Source organism: Megalopta genalis, chromosome 4 (genome assembly GCF_051020955.1).
Source record: "Megalopta genalis isolate 19385.01 chromosome 4, iyMegGena1_principal, whole genome shotgun sequence".
NCBI lineage: Eukaryota > Metazoa > Arthropoda > Insecta > Hymenoptera > Halictidae > Megalopta > Megalopta genalis.
The window spans coordinates 29,096,772-29,114,906 of record NC_135016.1 but is presented as its reverse complement, the minus strand read 5'-3'; the positions used below and the strand labels follow the sequence as shown (position 1 = coordinate 29,114,906).

The following is an 18,135-nucleotide window of genomic DNA, read 5'->3' as shown; positions in this document are numbered from 1 at the left end:
GTGTACAGTAATTTGCGTATCTGGATTCAGCTGCAAATTAGCCGCTGAGATGCTAGTTTTACAGTTGGTAGAACCTGTTATCTTTGAATTTCACTCTCCTTTATCACGTTTCTTTGTAGACGAAACCAACAGTGCACGAGCTCGCGGATATTGATCCCCGAAACATCGCGTTTCATGTCAAAATGTTTTCTTCGCGTCGCTTCGAAATAATACACTTTGCGGTGTACCACAGTTTACAAGATTATTAACAAAATAATAAGCGAAATTAATAGACGCGTCGAATCGTTGAACCGTCCGACCGTTCATCGCAGACGAATCCGCACGAGCAACAGGAATTTCCGATTCCGATCAGACTCTTTTGTGTACAGTAATTTGCGTATCTGGATTCAGCTGCAAATTAGCCGCTGAGATGCTAGTTTTACAGTTGGTAGAACCTGTTATCTTTGAATTTCACTCTCCTTTATCACGTTTCTTTGTAGACGAAACCAACAGTGCACGAGCCCGCGGATATTGATCCCCGAAACATCGCGTTTCATGTCAAAATGTTTTCTTCGCGTCGCTTCGAAATAATACACTTTGCGGTGTACCACAGTTTACAAGATTATTAACAATAATAAGCGAAATTAATAGACGCGTCGAATCGTTGAACCGTCCGTCCGTTCATCGCAGACGAATCCGCACGAGCACCAGGAATTTCCGATTCCGATCAGACTCTTTTGTGTACAGTAATTTGCGTATCTGGATTCAGATGCAAATTAGCCGCTGAGATGCTAGATTTACAGTTTACTAACGAGCGTTTAGGGATTCCGTACAGGCACCAGCATCAGGACCCTTAGCCATTCAAGTTGCAACCCTTCCAAGTTAGGGGTTAATTGTGTCATCGTGATCGATCTGTTTGTCCGTGATTCCGCTATTCCGACCTTCGAAAATATGTTACCAAAACCAGTCCGCACTGTCTAAATACAACAGAGAGTAGGTCTGGGGTAGTGTAGTTCTACCGTAGGGCAGCCAATCACTGTGCATTTTGTTTATTTAAATTCGATCGATTATTCGTTTGTTAAAATTAAACGCGTAAAAGACGGAAGTTCTTAAAATACCATCAAAACTATTTCAATTCGTTGATACCGAATTCGCGAAATTTTCTGTACAGCTGACGAAAAACTTTCATAAAATACTGTACGAACGAAGATCGCGCGATATTCAGTAAAATAAATCGTTCTAGATAAGACATCGCAATGTTCATTGTATTGATTAAAACGTATTAAGATTACGGGAAAACAGAACAGTGATTATTTATTTGAATTCTGATTTCCTGTCGTCGATATTGAAACATTCAAACGATTGTAGACACACGGTGTACAGTAATGTCTCTCTAATTGACGCTCGGATTGTCCACCGAAATGGACAATTTGGGAAGAGGAGATACGGTTATTCGCGCTCAGATTGCGCATAAAAATGGGCGATTTGGAAAGCGTAGATACGATTATCGGAGCTTTGCGGCTCGCTTTTATAATTACCGATTGTCAACAATTATAAAAACGAGCTGCAAGGCTCGAATAACCGTAATCCTAATTTCTCCCTAATTCGCGCTCAGATTGCGCACAAAAATGGACAATTTGGGAAGAGTAAATTATCGGAGTCTTGCGGTTTGTTTTTACAGTTACGAATTGTCAACAATTATAAAAACGAGCCGCAAGGTTTGAGTAATCGTATCTCCTGTCCTTTAATTGTCCATTTTTCTGCACGATCTGAGCGTCAATTAGGGAGACATTACCGTGTATATAAATTGTCTTTTTCCTTCTCAGAAATGATTACAGTCAAGAAACTTCCAATCCTTGTAACTATGGAGAAAATCGTACCGCGAGAAATGTTATTAAAAATTGCTAAAGTTGCGTTTAGTTGCGCAAACTTCTGCAAGCTGCTAACGGGGCACAGTAATTGGCTCCTCTAGCCTACATCCGCAGAAACGGTACTCTCGTTTTTTCGCCGCGACTTAAACGAAAGACACTCGAAAGTACAACGGAATTATGCCACGGCTCGAGAATTATGGAACGCTTAGCACCGTGTTTTATGGCTTCTGTCTCGCGTGATATTCCGCCGGGTAAATAGCTCGGAGCATTTCACGGTCTCGCGGAACACGTTCTCCGCATAGTTAGACGCAGGAACGGAATCATCCATTCACCCCGCTCTATCATAGTTTTATGAAACTCCGGCCGCCTGCCGGCAGATTGTTTCCCCTTAATTTATGCTCGGATATCAATTAAACTGTGCTCCACACGGCACTAATTTCCGGAAGCAATTTGTAATCGGTATTGCTAAGCACTGCAAGCTCACGGAATTTAATAGGCGAGCGCATTTAATATTTTAGACGACCCGCAGGACCCTGCGGAATATCGCCATCGTGCTCTCATTTTTCAGGGATTTCGGATTTTACTGCAACATTTTTCTTAGCGCTGAACCTTTAACAGATGAGTCATCGTGGCCGTCTACCACGAGATAACTCGTGGTTCACAGTGAATGGTTTAATGTCCTATCTTTCTGCAATTCATTGGTAATCGACCATTGTATATTAACCCTTTCGCTACGGGCGGGTTCTCCACCGCGGTACTTCCGCTGAACGGAGCGCCGCGACATCACTGCACGCTACGCGACGCCGATCGTCAGCGGGAGTACCGCGGCGGAGAACCCAAGCTGCTTGAATGTTTTCGTACGAAAAAATTTCTCTCCAAAGGGTATTTATAAATAAAGGTTATTCCAGGGTATTTATAACGTCTTAGCATGCGCTCTTTAATTTACAGTATGAGAGGAAATAACATTATGCAATATAATGCATCTTATGGAAGGCCACTATAGTGGCCCATAGTACCTCAGTGGCATCTTATGAAAGGCCACTATAGTGGCCCGTAGTACCTCAGTGGCATCATACGAAAGGCCACTATAGTGGCCCGTAGTACCTCAGTGACATCTTATGGAGGGCCACTATAGTGGCCCGTAGTAGCGAAAGGGTTAAAGGGCATTTTTCCGCAAATAAATAAATAAATAAATCAGATTAAATTGTATCGATTGTTCAATCAATATTCTTTAAACTTTAAAATATTCATTATACCATAATTTCTTGAAAAATTGAATTTCCCCTGATGTGCAAAATACGAATAAAAAATTTCGATGGAAAATCTTTTCAATTATCTAGGAGGCTAGATAATATTACTAGATGATGATATTATAACAAACTTCAATTATCTAACAGAACAAGATACTTTGGCCACGTTGTTGCAAAAAGATGAAATCGCATTAAAACACACGAATAACAAGTTACAGAGGATTAAAATGCAAGGGAAAATACTTTAGTTTTATATCATCTGTACAGTATCGTGTACTTTGGGAATTGTAGCGATGTTAACAGTGGATGTATTGTACAGGGTCCGATACAAGATGATAAGTCAGAGGGGCAGGGGTTGTAAACGCGAATGACCAGTTCGAAAGTCGTAGGTAAATCGCGAGAAGGGGCCCAGCACGTTTCCCCGGGGCAAATTTCCGATTTATTCAAGCCCGCTCCCGAATACTTGGGAGCCCATAAAGAGAATGAATGGGATTGTGGCGGTTGCAGCAATGCTTAGGGCTGCTTCAGGGGTTCATGAAATACGCGGCCGCTACCCTCTTTCGGGCTTTGCTCTCCACTCTCCTCTCTATCCCTTTCTCTGTTCCCGGCTCCCTCTAACGCCATCCCGTTTCTATTACTTCGTTTTCTGGCCAGTGTCGCCTCTCTTTATTAATAATTACAACAATAGTACACTTTTCTAAACGTGTTGTCCTCGAACGCTTTTCGCCTGCATTTGTGACTTGAATATTTTACGAGTTAATGCATAGGTTCAATTTGATGCAATTATTTTCAGAAGATTGTAGAGCACAGGAATTAATAGAATTGGGCACGGTTATATTTTATGAAAGGGACATGTTATTCATTTTTATTGATATATACATTTTCTTGTGTATCCGATATTAGAGGCTATTGGAAATGGGTAGATAAATAAAAGTAAAACGCAGTGAATTAAACTTATCCCTTTTAGTTTATTAATTTGATGTACGAGGAAGGACCGTCTTTACTCTCCTGATTGCTGCAGGAGACTGAAGACTATTCACAAAGACGAAACCAAAACCGTCACCTAAAGACAAAGAGCACTCTGTTCTATATACGTATGAAATCATTGTTTATCTAATGGTACTCTGGCGAGACTCTCGGCGTCGATTCGTTTTTGTAACTTATATGCTAGAAGGAAAAACTTCTGAGTATTCAAAAGAGAGAAAATAATCCAATAGAGGCGATTATTAAAAATCGTAATTTCCATAATTCTCGGTTAATATTCGATAAATAAAGGAAAAGGTGCAATAGTAGATGAAGTAATCAAGATATTTAAGTATCGTATTTTTATATTATGCACATCTTATTCAAATTATTAAAGGAGGAAGAACATTTCCATCGGATTTACGTTCCCCGCGCACAATGTTGGTAATATTTATTTTACATGAAAATGGTCTACATCGATCACACGAAAGAGAAGCTAAACAAATAACCTAAATAATTGTCAATTTTGTTGATGTTCCTACTATTTTAAATTCCAACTCTTTTTTGTCAGCGATGCGTAAAATCTACTTGTTTGCCAGCTGCGATCTGAATAGAAAGAAAATTGTACAGTGTCAAAAGGATGAAAAATGGATGAGAAATAAAAACTACGTCATTGAATAGGATACACGACGCGATCCAGAGAAATGAAAGACGCGAGGCGACCGTTTTTCCAGTTGGCCTAATTCTCTTGGTAACAGCCGAACCGTCTCGATCATAAACGCGCGGGTCTTTCATCCAATTGTCCCTGTCTGTTCCATGTTCGACTTCCCCCACCACTTTGTGTCCCCTCTTCCCGCGTATCGAGTCTGCCCCCACCGCGTGCCGGCCGGCCGATATTACCATGAATTTACATAGCCTCGCTCCGAACTCGGAACATATTGCGCCGCTTTGATTTATGTGAAACATTTGCTAAATATTCCCGCTTAATCTCGGCCGCGCGGAATGCCTTTCGGTAACGAGAGAGCCAAAGTCTCCTTCGACGGAACCCGGCGAGGGTTCCGCGCGCGATCGAGGGGGATCGTTCGACCCTTGCGCGTGCCCGCTCGCCTTTTTTTTTCACCGCCGCCAGCCGATGAACGGAATTAGCGCTCCTATATTGGCCCGATACCGCCGGAGAGCTATCGTTTTCAAACGTTCGCCCGTTATTTTTACTTGTATCCGCGCCGCGAGCCTTTTCGCCCGAACCTTCGCAAGGGTTCGCTGTAACGCTTCCAGGATTAGGGTGTGTTTCAACGGATGAGGATTACACGGCCCTCCAGAAAATTCAAGAGCATTTTTTAGGCCAGAGTCTTTACTGTAACCCGAGAAAGATAACCTACGTCGGAGAGGCGCCTGCGAAGACTGTTGATTTTTGTTAATTTTTCATAGAGGTCTAGTGATTTAAGTTTAAAATTACTTAAAATATAAAAAAATATAATATAAATGCATTTTATTTTTACAATAATGCCAAACCTTTAAAATGACTAGATTAACTTAAATAAATATCCATTGTTAGTATAAAATTGACGCCTTAGAAAAGCATGCGCCTCTGAAACGTATGGTTATCTTTTACGTACGTTGTCATATGGTTATCTTTCTAGGGTTAACGTCCCTGAACTCCGTTCTTTAAACGACTCTTCTGTATCATAAAATTGAAAGAGGGAAGCTACAGTTGCTTTTCTTGATTTGTTGTTTTAGTTGCCTTAAAATTGTCTTATCGAGGTTAACAAAATTTGTTGTGCGTTCGTTTCGGTGTTAGTTTATAATGAGGTGGTTGTTTTTTACAATGAGCTCACGATTGTTGATCCTTTCGCACGACTTTATTGTATTTCGAGCGGAAAGCGCGAATCAGCATAAAGATCAAAAGAATTGTTGAATATTGATATGTTAATGTTAACATGGTTAAGGAATGAATAAAATTGCTTATGGATGTAATTATGTACTATAAGAAGATGCAGTCGATATTTTGCACAAAATTAAATGAAATTGTGAAAGTTATAAGATTCTCTAAATATTTCAGCGCAACACCGACCGTTAATATATTTCTCTAAATGATAAGAATGATTTCCGGCGATCATTTCGGCTTTGTTACATAAAGTTGAGATATCAGCAAACATATTTTGGCAAATCGTGCAGCGTCAATGAAATCCGTTCTGCGGGGAGGAAAGCTCGCGTAAACAGAAAGAGCGGCGAAAGCAAATATTTCAAACACGAAACTTGGCTTTCGAGGTGCCGGGATCATTTTCGCACCGCCGGAAACGTCGTCGACCCCAATTTTTTTCTCCCGTCGTTCCCCGGTTGCTTTTTAACAATTTCTAATGAAGGAACCCTCCTATTGTTTCGGCGCGGTGGCGAAAAAACCGTCGGGCAACGTGGCCACTTCATAAATGTCGGCCACTCTCTCTCTCTCTCTCTCTCTCTCTCTCTCTTTCTCTCTTTCTCGTCGCCCGACTCTTCCGTGGCTGCCTCGGAAAATTTATACGGTTCCGAAGATTTATGAGAAAACAAATCACTTTGAAAGACGTCAGAGGCGTGAATGGAATCTATTAAGCGCGGTTCAATCTTCTGTGATTTATTATTCGCGATAAAATTCGGTTGAATAATAAACGTAAAGGGTTCGATTTAATGAAAAATCTCGTGTTAATCTGGACAAGACAGCGCGGAATCAACGAAGACGATTTAGCAACTCATTGTAATATCATATATTCCTTTCTATCATAAAATCATGTAACCTATCGATGTAATTCTTACATTATATTGCCAACATTACTGTAAATTAAGTCGCAGATAATTTGCATTGGAGATTGAAACTGCGTTAAGAGAAATAAAAAATAAAGAGAATTGGCTGGAAACGATTCGTAAAGCAGAGTTTTATTGGTTCTTCGCTTCGGATACTTGTCAATTGGAGAATTTATTATCTTCTACATTTCAGAATATTTTATTTTCGAAAATCGCGTCTGCTTCCAATTCTTTTATAGAATCCATGATTTACCGCGTTCACTGGAAGTAGAAACATCCAGCGATGGTCAGACATACTGTACGTACTTATTCTACTCGAAATCAGGCGTGACGGTTGCAAGAATATTTTCATAATGTTATTAATAGACCGCGGATTTGAAAATATCTCCTCTTTTCTGATAACTTTAAAACAACTGTTACACAATATAAGAATATTCTGAAATTCTTTTAATGTCTTCGCGATTTCGTATTTGACCTAGCAATCTTTGTAAAAAGTCCGTAATATCCGCAATCTAGTTATTAAGTATTTATTGATTGCTCGACCAATGAACATTCCGGTAAAACTGGATAAAATTGGCATAACTGAAAGTGTAACGAACAGTTTAATATTTCGTGTGACGCAGCCAGTCTAAACAGTTGAATATTGAGCTTGAGTATGACGAGATATATCCAACGCTATTGTCTCACCCTCAAATGGCCATAATTCGGGACAATGAAATGCTACGCTTTAGCTGCCGGGTATTTGGCGGTTTCTCGAGATTCCATTGACCGTTCCAGCACGATGGCCAGTCGGCCTAGTTCGCATTTGGCTTCCTCCTCCAACGGAACGAGAAGTATTCCTGTTGAGACTGCGGTGGCAGTTGCCCCGAAGCCGGCCAACTTCACGAAACACTATGCCACTTAGCGTCAAATCCGTTTCGAAAAGAGTTCCACTTTCCACGGACGTTAGAATCTTCGATCTTTTCGATTTTCGTTTTACATTTACACTTCTTTTTTTTAATGTTCCTTGTACATTTTACGTTTTAAAAGACCGCGAATTTCGTCAGACTTGGCGATTTTCAACGCGACGAACATGGCCTCGCATTTAAAGGGTTACAGTGGCGAGGATGGGTCGAACTTAAAATCGTGAAGCAGTACCTTAACCCGAGAAAGATAACCTACGTCGCAGAGGCGCCTGCGAAGACTGTTGATTTTTGTTAATTTTTCATAGAGGTCTAGTGATTTAAGTTTAAAATTACTTAAAATATAAAAAAATATAATATAAATGCATTTTATTTTTACAATAATGCCAAACCTTTGAAATGACTAGATTAACTTAAATAAATATCCATTGTTAGTATAAAATTGACGCCTTAGAAAAGCATGCGCCTCTGAAGCGTATAGTTATCTTTTACGTACGTTGTCATATGGTTATCTTTCTAGGGTTAAAATAGAGGTCTCAAGCTTCAATTTAAAAAAAAACATCATCATCCGACGATGATTATCCGCGGAGTTATCGTCAGTCGAAGTTAGCGAATTTTTATGAAAAATGTTTGTATAATTTTTGCTATAATTTTTTTGAACAATATACATATAATACATCGCTTTCGTCCGTGCGAAACCAAAGAAGCACGCGAAAAGAACAACGTTTGCTAATAATTTCTGTGCCGCAGCCGGCCGTGCATTATTCGCAACGCTAACAGCATTCATCGTTAAGCCCGTCCAGTTTCCTCCGTTCTCACCCCTTGTTCCCCATTATCCCGAAGTCGCCAGAAAATCCGTGGACATCGGCTGGTCCCGACCATTTCCGTTTTCGTTCGATCCGTTGGGTCTTACCACCCCTGTCGTTGTTCGTCTTTTTTTCCCTCCCCCGTTTTGTTTCATTTCCCACTTCACATATTCATACGGCACTCTTTGCTTACAATAAATGCAGACCATTTGCATGTAGGGTCCCCTACCATAGCTCTCATCCTACACCCTCTGTACTATTGCTCTTCCTCTCTTTATTCTCTCTCGTTCTCTCACCCTTCCTCCACCATCACTCTCGCCCGAGCTCTTCCAATCTTTCTCTGTCTCGCGCGCATTTGCCGTTCTGCTCCCTCGGTCTCTCTGTATTTTATTCTCTCGCTCTTTCACATTGTCCTTCTTCCGCTCGCTCTTATTGTCCAAGTTCTTGCTCAGCTTTTCGACTGCGTCGCTTTTTGGGTATCCCACTTTTTTTCACCGTTGTATTTTTCTTTCCCACTCTTTTTTACCGTTGCATTCTTCTTCCCCACATTTCTCACTGTCGCAGTCTCTCACCGACCGACTGTCTCTCATCTCTCACACTGTTGCTATTTCAAAACTTTAGCGCTTTCACTCTCTAAATTTCTGATTTTTTTTCGCTCCTTGATACACTCTCCGACAGCCTTAATTTGAACATTGTAGAACATCGTCTACTTTATTAGAGGAGTAAATTTTTGAGTAGATTTAATTAATTTTTAATGTTACTCTTCTCATGAAAATATTTTTTCGACAAAAATGTTTACCCAATGTTGACCTGATTTTTATCCAGCGTAGAGAGAGAAGAGATTTTATTACCAAAATTGTTTTGTTTTCTACTGTCTAAATGTACAATAAAACTGTTCTAAAGTGTCGAAAAAGTACAACTTGTAATTGTTGACAACAAAATTCTGAGAAATTACCGATATCTCAATATCCTAATCCAGGTTCGACCCTATATACAGGGTGTCTCAAAAATGTCTCGCAATCCAGAAATGGCGAGTTCCATTTGAAGCAGCTTCTTCCTTTACACAAATTTCCTGCGATGCACCGTTAACGAGTTATTAACGAAAAACAGTGACCAATAAGAATTGAGTACGGCTGACGCGAGGCGGCCCAGTCAACCAGCGCACGAAGCCCAGTTCCGCTCATTGGCTCGGTCGGCTCGCGCCAGCTGAGCTGGGATTCGACCGACTCGACCGCTGGCGCCGTTGGCTCGGCCGGCTCGCGCCAGCTGAGCTCGATTCTTATTGGTCACTGTTTTTCGTTAATAACTGGTGCCTCGGAGAACATTTTTGTAAAGGAAAAAGTTGCTTCAAATGGCCTGAGGAACTCGCCACTTTCGGATTGCGAGACATTTTTGGAACACCCTGTATACATATCAACATATGAGCCGTTTATTTTGAAAGTGGCATAAGTCACTTTGTTTTTAAGTCGATATATTTAAGGGTTTGCGTTTTAACACATTTAAAAATATGGATGCTAACTTTCGAGAAGATTTACTTGTATTTGTTATCTCAGGATACTGATATTTTTCTCAGTATAAATAATTTCGTATAAACATTAAAAAATCACCACTTTCCGTTACGGTAAAGCGACTTATGCCACTTTCAAAATAAACGGCTCATATATTGTAATATTTTATTATACGATCACCTTACAGTATTAATAATACAGTAACAATAATCGGAGTGGAAAGTATTAAATGACCGTGTTCAAAGTCGTTGAAAACGGTGACCACCAAAAAGATCCGAAACTGTTCATCCGACGATCGCTGCTATCTCTATCGCGAACACTTTCCAACTCCGACCCTCTCTCCGCCTCCCACACCGATCGTCTCTCGCTCTCCATCGGTCTCCGTCGGTTCCGATCGGTCTCGATCCCTCTCGCAGGGTGGCCCGGTCCACCCCACCGCCGTTGCGACTCGAGCGCGATAAGCCGCCCCCGGGGATCCGCGATTGTCTCGATTTATATGCATGCACTGTGCACAGACGTAGGCGGCGGTCCGTGGGCTGCTCTCGGTGACTGCACGAGCGGGCGGACGACCACGCTGTCGTGCCGAGGGTTGGGAAAGACGAGGGACGCGGAGGCGGATAGAGTAGATGCGACCGTCAATAGATCGATCCACCGACAGACAGTAAATATCGCTGATGAGCTGGTCCAGTCGTCGACGATTGGGACTTAGGGTGCGGGGGTTGAGGGGCTCTCCGGGTGCTTACCCTGCGATTTGTCGAGTGGCAGAAATCCGCGCGCTACTCCGCGTCCACGATGCCTTCCTGCAAAATGGCCGGGGGTGGTGGTTCCAACCCCCCGGGCCGCCAACGCGCCGGTCCTTTATCCGACTCGGCGCTTGGCCATTCTTTATTCCCGCGATTTTTGTTTTTACGCTCTCCATCGGAGATTTTCGCCGCGCCACGCCGGGCCGCGCCGCGCCGCGCCTGTCGAGGCAGCCCAGTGCCTTGGGAGAGAGAGCCCAGGCTGCCGCGTTGTCCGGGGATTAACGGTCTGCGCCACGATTTTGTTCCCTTTTTCCGAGACGCGAGGGATATTGTTGCGAACGAGGGACCCGGCCGGCAACGATTATCCGATTTAATTCCGAGATGCCTTTTTAACGACCGACCCGTGTTTTCGCTTCCGGCGCCGGTAATTGCGGACGAACGCGCGTGTTCCGCTAATGAATTTTAAGAGAGTACGCTTCGTTAGGATCGATCGATGGTCGAACAGTCGATTCGATTTCAATGAGCAAGTCGTTGTTTAACGCGTTCAATTCCGACCATGAGCTATCTCGTGGTGAACGCCCAGAACGACGCGGCTGTTAAAGGTTTTTTTCTTGTTAAAACTACGAATCAATTACTAAGAAAGAATGGATTTATTCATATTATTTTTTACTTAATATTGTACATTCGTTTTAATTCTCCGAAACAATGTGAATGTATTCATTGCAATTATTGCGGACAATTTTTGTTTTGCGTAATAATTACGAGTGTATTATATCTATACAGGGTGCCCCAAAAATGTTTCAGAATCTGGAAATGGTGGGTTCCTGAGGTCATTCGAAGTAAAATTTTCCTTAGCGAAAATGCAATCCGCGGCTTTGTTCACGAGTTATTAACGAAAAACACTGACCAATAAGAGACAAGCTCGGCTGACGCGAGGCAGCGCAGCCAACGAGCGAACGGAGCTCAGTTCCGCTCATTGGCTCGGCCGTCTCGCGCTAACCGATCTCGCATCCCATTGGTCTCTGTTTTTCGTTAATAACTCGTAAACAGAACCGAGGATTGCACTTTCGTCCAGGAAAAAGTTGCTTCGAATGACCCCAGGAACCACCCCTTTTCGGATTGGGAGACATTTCTGGGGCACCCTGTACATAGATTTAAGAGCCGATATAAGGATCGTCGATGTTTACCAACTGTAAGTGACTGTAAATGTAATTACAAGAATATATTTTAATGGAGAAACGAAGCGTACGCGAATAATTCAACTGTACAGAATTCCTATTAACCCTTTCGCTACGGCAGCTCCATCCGTCGAAGTACCGTCAACGAACGGAAACTCGCTCCGGAAATATGCACAGTGCGCGTGGTTTCTGTATATATGTTGTTCCAAATCTTAAATAATAACTGTGCCGAATGAAACAATCGTTGCTCCAATGTAACAAGTATATTTACATTTTTAATTTAAAAAGACTTACAAAATTATAGGTAACACAGCTATTTATATAATTACAAAGCCTAACGATTAAATGTTTAATATAATTAATAACGAGACGAAAATTATTAAAATATAATAATATGTAAAAACTGATAATATAATTCTGTGCGATATATTTGAAAGCAAGGATCTATATAAAGGCCAACATCGCAATCTTTGCACTCGTACCGCGAATCCGTTCTTTTATCATTTTTGCTACAAATTACACATCTGCGTCTTCTGTATACACTTCATTTCGATGCCGCATATATGAGCCGTTTATTTTGAAAGCGGCATAAGTCACTTTGTTTTGAAGTCGATATATTTAAGAGTTTGCGTTTTAACACGTTTAAAAATATGGATGCTAACTTCCGAGAAGATTTACTTGTATTTGTTATCTCAGGATACTGATATTTGTCTCAGTATAAATAATTTCGTATAAACATTAAAAAATCACCACTTTTCATTACGGTAAAGTGACTTATGCCACTTTCAAAATAAACGGCTCATATAATGGCACTTTGCACGTCGAACGCCAATACCGTGATTCTTTCCTAATTTTATTCTTATAACAATGTAAACAACTTCGTGCAGGATTGGCCTCAAAATATTCTGAACATCTTGAAATTTGAGGATATGTTTTTGTTTTCCTTAAAATTACAATTTAACACTAAATCTACCGCGGTCAAAGTGACCGCTTTCTTATTTCGCAATTCTGCAAAAGTTCCGAGAATCTTTCGTGGAAAACGCTTGAATAAGTTATTTTATTGGAACAAGTTTTATAACAAAAACCTTACAAATTCTAAATAAATTCGGTCTTCTCACTTTTGTGAAGCAGTACATGCCAGTTAGTATTACTGCTTGGTAGGTTTAGTGTCAAATAGCCAATGGTCACTACTTCTTACGCACGCCGAGTATACTCGTCGTGTCACAAAATATTGCCATTTCATATAGACATTAAAAAATCAGCACTTTTATTACGGTAAAGTGACTTATGCCATTCTTAAAATAAACGGCTCATATGCGGCGCCCGTACCCACGGGTCGTCGAGTGGGTGCCGCATATATGCGGCGCTCGGCGCGAAAGGGTCAAAGGAACAGGCGAAGTCCTACTAAAAAATGAACAACGAACCCGTCGCGTAGGATTAACGATTCCGACGACGCCATTCGCTCGGTTTACGACTCGCGCCGCGTCAACGAAAGTTCCAGGTCATGCGAAGGTCTAAACACGGTCTATTGTGTTCCGCAGGTCTCCTTGTGCGACGATTACAGTCTGCCAGTCGACTTCGTGAACAAAAGACGTCCTGTGAGCGCAGCGGCCGCGACATCCACGGTGCAGTGGGCGCTACCGAGTCCCACCGTCGAAAACGTGAGTACTAAATACTCGAGTCGCCCGCTCGATGAAGCGCGGAACCGTTTGGCTGTGTCCGGGGTTGCCGCGTCGAGTTTCAAGCTGTCCAATAGCCATTCAAAGTTTTAGCGAACTTGGCGAGGCCGGGTATTGCTTTATGAAAGAGGCGGATATGCTCGAAGTTTTAGTGGATCGCGCCGCGCTCTAGTGTTCCAGAATTCAGAGGCGCAGTTTGTTGAACATACTTTTGGACGGGGAACCGGCCAATTGAAATTTTAGCCTCGGGCTTGTAAGAAGTTCCGGTCACGGTGCATCTTTGCGATTTAATGCGGTGCGAGGAACCTCGGACGGGATGCGGAGTTTTCGGGGCTTCTTTGGCCTGTGGGAACTGCTAGATATCGTCGGGTTATCGCGATCGCCGCGTTCTACAGTAGTTTAGATAAAATTACAGTTTCTAGTTTTCCGATCTTCTCCGTTCGCACTCTGACTTTCGAAATTCATCAATTACGCGCATAGCTGCACTTGGTAATTTTAATAACGAGGATATTTTACCTTGTCAACCGAGTTTAAGAATTATATCTTAGTTTTAGAGGATTTTTCGAGCTGCAGTGTGTAAACAAATTGTTAGCGCACCTTTTAAGACGATATAACGTTATTTCGTTTATAGGTTTAGGTTGAAAAATTTTAAAAATGAGTTTTTTATATTTTTATTATTATTGTCATTTTTTTATTGTCATATTTTTATTATTGTCATTCCAACAGCAAAATTAAAGAAAAGAAGTCATTTGATATAGCTTTAAGAAGTTACTGCGTTTTCAGAAGGGTGTCGATACTTTTTTTACCCGCTGCAGATCTGCCTAAGTTCTCAGAATTTGTTGAGATCGATTGCTGCAATCTAAACTGTCCATCCATAAACAGGTATATTCGAAACGGTTGTAGCATTCCACGGTTTAAACAAGTGTTGTTATTACGCCGCACAGTCTCCGAGGACTTAGTTACCGCATACCTCAACCCAATGGGTCCTAGTTACCGTGTACCATGACTTCATAGGACCTGTTATTGCATTCCATTCTCTCAAGGGACCTAGCTACGGTACTCGTTGTCCTCGAGAGAACAAATTGCCGTACGATACATTCTCGGGAGACCTAGTTATCACATTTTACAGCCTCGGAAGACTCGCGTATTTATAGCAGCCGTTATCTCGCGAGCTGTTGCTATGTAGTATCCGACGTGAGCTGGTCTGGCGATCAAGTTGAGCGAAAATAAAATTTTCATAGCTGTTTCACAATGAGAAGACCGTTTCACACTGAGACACATATTAGGTCTATCGGAAAGTTCTGTCCGATAGTGTCACTTCAAGTATCAATCCATATGCACATGTTGATTTGAGACATATATGACTATCTCTCTTTATCATTGCATTTACACACGTGTACTCTCCTAAATAAACTGAAACAAAGATGTCTCGTGTTATTATTAAGCGAGACGCGATCGTGAAAACATGGCTACCGATGATAATGCCAGACCACATGCTGCTTTGGAGACTCGTCAGAAAACCGCAGAGCTAGGCTGGGAAATTCTGTCGCATCCACCATACTCCCCAGACCTAGAGCACCCTCCGATTATCACTTGTTTCTCTCTTTGCAAAACTTTTTACAGGAAAAAAAGTTCAAAACCGAGTTCAACCAAGCACTAGTTGAGCTTTTCGCCTCTAAAAATAAATCATTTTTTAAAAATGGCATTTACAAGTTGCCATCACGCTGGCAAGAAGTCACAAGTAACGATGGAAAGTATATTCTACAATAAACATTATTAAATGTATGAAAATTGTGTTATATTTCAATTCAAAAACGGACAGAACTTTCCTGGTAGACCTAATATAAACGTTAAAGGTTTCAAAAATGCACGAACAATTATACGATGAATTCCCAATTCAACATATTTTATTCAATGACTTTATTATAATATTTAAGATTGAATTTAATTCAAATAAATTAAAAAATTTTGAATTTATAAGACTATTTCATGCTTTTCATCTACACAAATTATTAACACGGTAACGAGATAGTTACCATCTAAACGGTAAACCTTCCTCTGGATCGGATTTACGAAAAAACACCAAAACAAAAATAGAGTGCAAGGGAAGAGGACGCGATGTCTGGCAAAAATAACGAAAGCAATAGCGGAAAATCCCGGGGACTGTGGTAATGCAATAAAGGGATGAAGTGCAGAGGTTTATGAGAGCCAGGTCGATAAAAACCGAAGATAGCGAGCCCGCATGGAAACTCGGAAAAAATCTTCGGGGAGTGGAAATGCAGGAAAAGTGAAGTGCACGCTTGAATGTACGACAATCGTTTCGACGATTCTGCGGAGATATCTTTAACACTTCGACTGCCACGTCAACCATATTTCTTCAGATTTAACGTCTTCCTGATTTGATTAATCCTTTGCAGTCGGAGCGATTTTCACACGAAATTGAAAATAATTTTTCTCGCCTATAGTCTACGCAACGTCGGCGAAAGTACGACCAATCCAAAGATTCGCACAATGACGTCATCGAACTGTTCAAGTCTCCAAGTCTCTTCCAATGTTAACCCTTAGGGGACCAAAACTATTTATTTCCAGTTTACACACTGCCAAGTCCAGACTGTTTTTCTCAGACGAAGAGAAATTTTTTACTGAAAATTTTTCTATCAAATATACAGAAGAGAAATATTCATTTTTTGAATAAAACTTCGTTGATATATTTTTATCGAAACAATCGTGCCTGTTCTTCCAATGTTTCCTGCCAGATTTTACGGTTTTATTGATTTCTGCCGCGTGTATGGTGGCATTGGACCGTTAACCTTTTAGGTACGGCTGAATTCTGCGCGAGGCTATTTCTCTGGACGGCAGAGTCTGATATGTACTGTACAGAGTGTCTGTATATTCTGTCTGTATATTGTTAAGATTGTTGTAAATCGATGTGAAGACAAAAGAAGCGTGAAACAATGCATATGAAGACGATTATTTAATTCAAACGATGACCGAGTGAGCTACTAGAGTAAGCCCACTATAGTGGTGCGTGGTGCCTAAAAGGTTAAGGGTTAATACGCGAACTTAGAAAACGGAAACGCGGAGAAACCGGAGAGCTCGTGCTTCGGCGCGAGCGTGGTTTCCCGCAAGATTCGAGTGCGCGGGGCCACTCTTTAATTCCGGTAACATCCTCTAATCTTAATCGGGCTATCATCGGCAGAACCCCTATCGCCAGCGTCGTTGGTTGCAGGCGCCGAGTCAGGGCTGGTCCTGCCGGTTTAACGGCAGTATTGATATTTTCTCCTGGCTGGCGCCCGAAGAATCGGTTGAAGGGAGAAATATAATTACGGTGGTGACAAAATACCCCCTGGGCACGATGGCACGGTGGGGCGGGGGTGGTGGTGAAACGGGGTGAAAGAGACTGTCGGCAGAAAGAGACGGCCGACGGACGTACCGAACGGAAGGACGAAGGGAAGCGTGCGAGTAGGCGGAACCGGGGGGTCGTGAGGGCGAGGGTGGCAGAGGGTGGCCAGGGGTGGCCGAGGGTGGAGGGCTGGGAGGCCGGTGACTTCCGGCGGTACTTATAATTGTTCCAGCACTCAGTCGCCGGTGCTCGGGATCGCCCCGAGCGCGACGCCTAAATGCTTCTGCAGTTGAAATACAGCTCGCGTTCGCTGTGTTTTCTGGTGTCCTCGAAAGTGCGGTCGAAATGTCACACTTCGCGCGTCTCCCGCAGCTGCACCGTGTCCGGGATCCCGGTTTATTTGCTCACGAGAAGCAATTTTTCCCCAGTCGCGAACTAGGTCTTGTTAGCAGCCAACGGAGCTTCAGCCGGCATACAAAGCGGCCACGGCTCGCTTCGCTATATCTCGTACGTTATTTATTTTTAATCCTCCCTTAAATCTCTTATTTCTGATCGCGCGAGGATAGGCTACACGCTATGATCTGGGCGTAAATATTCTACTCGGTGTATTTTTACACTTTCGCCACCGAATTAGAATGGATTCGACGATCGAGGTCATGTATTTCCGTGCTATACGTAGAATTCGATGATTTTGGGCGCATTTAACGTATTCGGTTGAGACGGAAAAAGAGATTGTAGGACGCGAAGCAAGGCGAGATGCTTTCAGAATGAAATCTTATTCGAAGAATTTATTCGATATATAATCCGGATAAAATTTGATTCGAAGAATTCGTTATTCGGATGAAATTTGATTCGAAGAATTTATTCGGATGAAATTTGACTCGAAGAATTTCCCCGAATTTTTATTTCTCGAATAAAATTTGTTTCAACGGATTGTTATTTATAATATCGTACGAGTAAAATTTGATCCGAAGAATTTATTCGAAATATTATTGTACGAACAAAACTCGGCTCCAAGAATCGATTCGAATACCGTTTCCCCGATAAAATTTTTGTACGTCACTCGAACAAAATTGTGTTCGAATAATGCCGAGCTCTGTCCGCGAGTACACCTAGTAATTTTTTAAAGAGACCT

At 41.9% G+C, this 18,135-nt stretch overlaps 1 protein-coding gene across 1 annotated transcript in view; it reads left to right on the top strand.

The window, feature by feature from the left end:
* hwt (SH2 domain-containing adapter heavyweight) overlaps positions 1 to 18,135 on the top strand; it is a 414,519-nt gene that overhangs the window by 303,278 nt on the left and 93,106 nt on the right. Inside the window, exon 3 of the mRNA XM_033466730.2 lies at positions 13,520 to 13,639. Within this exon, the coding sequence (XP_033322621.2) occupies positions 13,520 to 13,639 (120 nt within the window). The remainder of the gene's footprint in view (positions 1 to 13,519; positions 13,640 to 18,135) is intronic.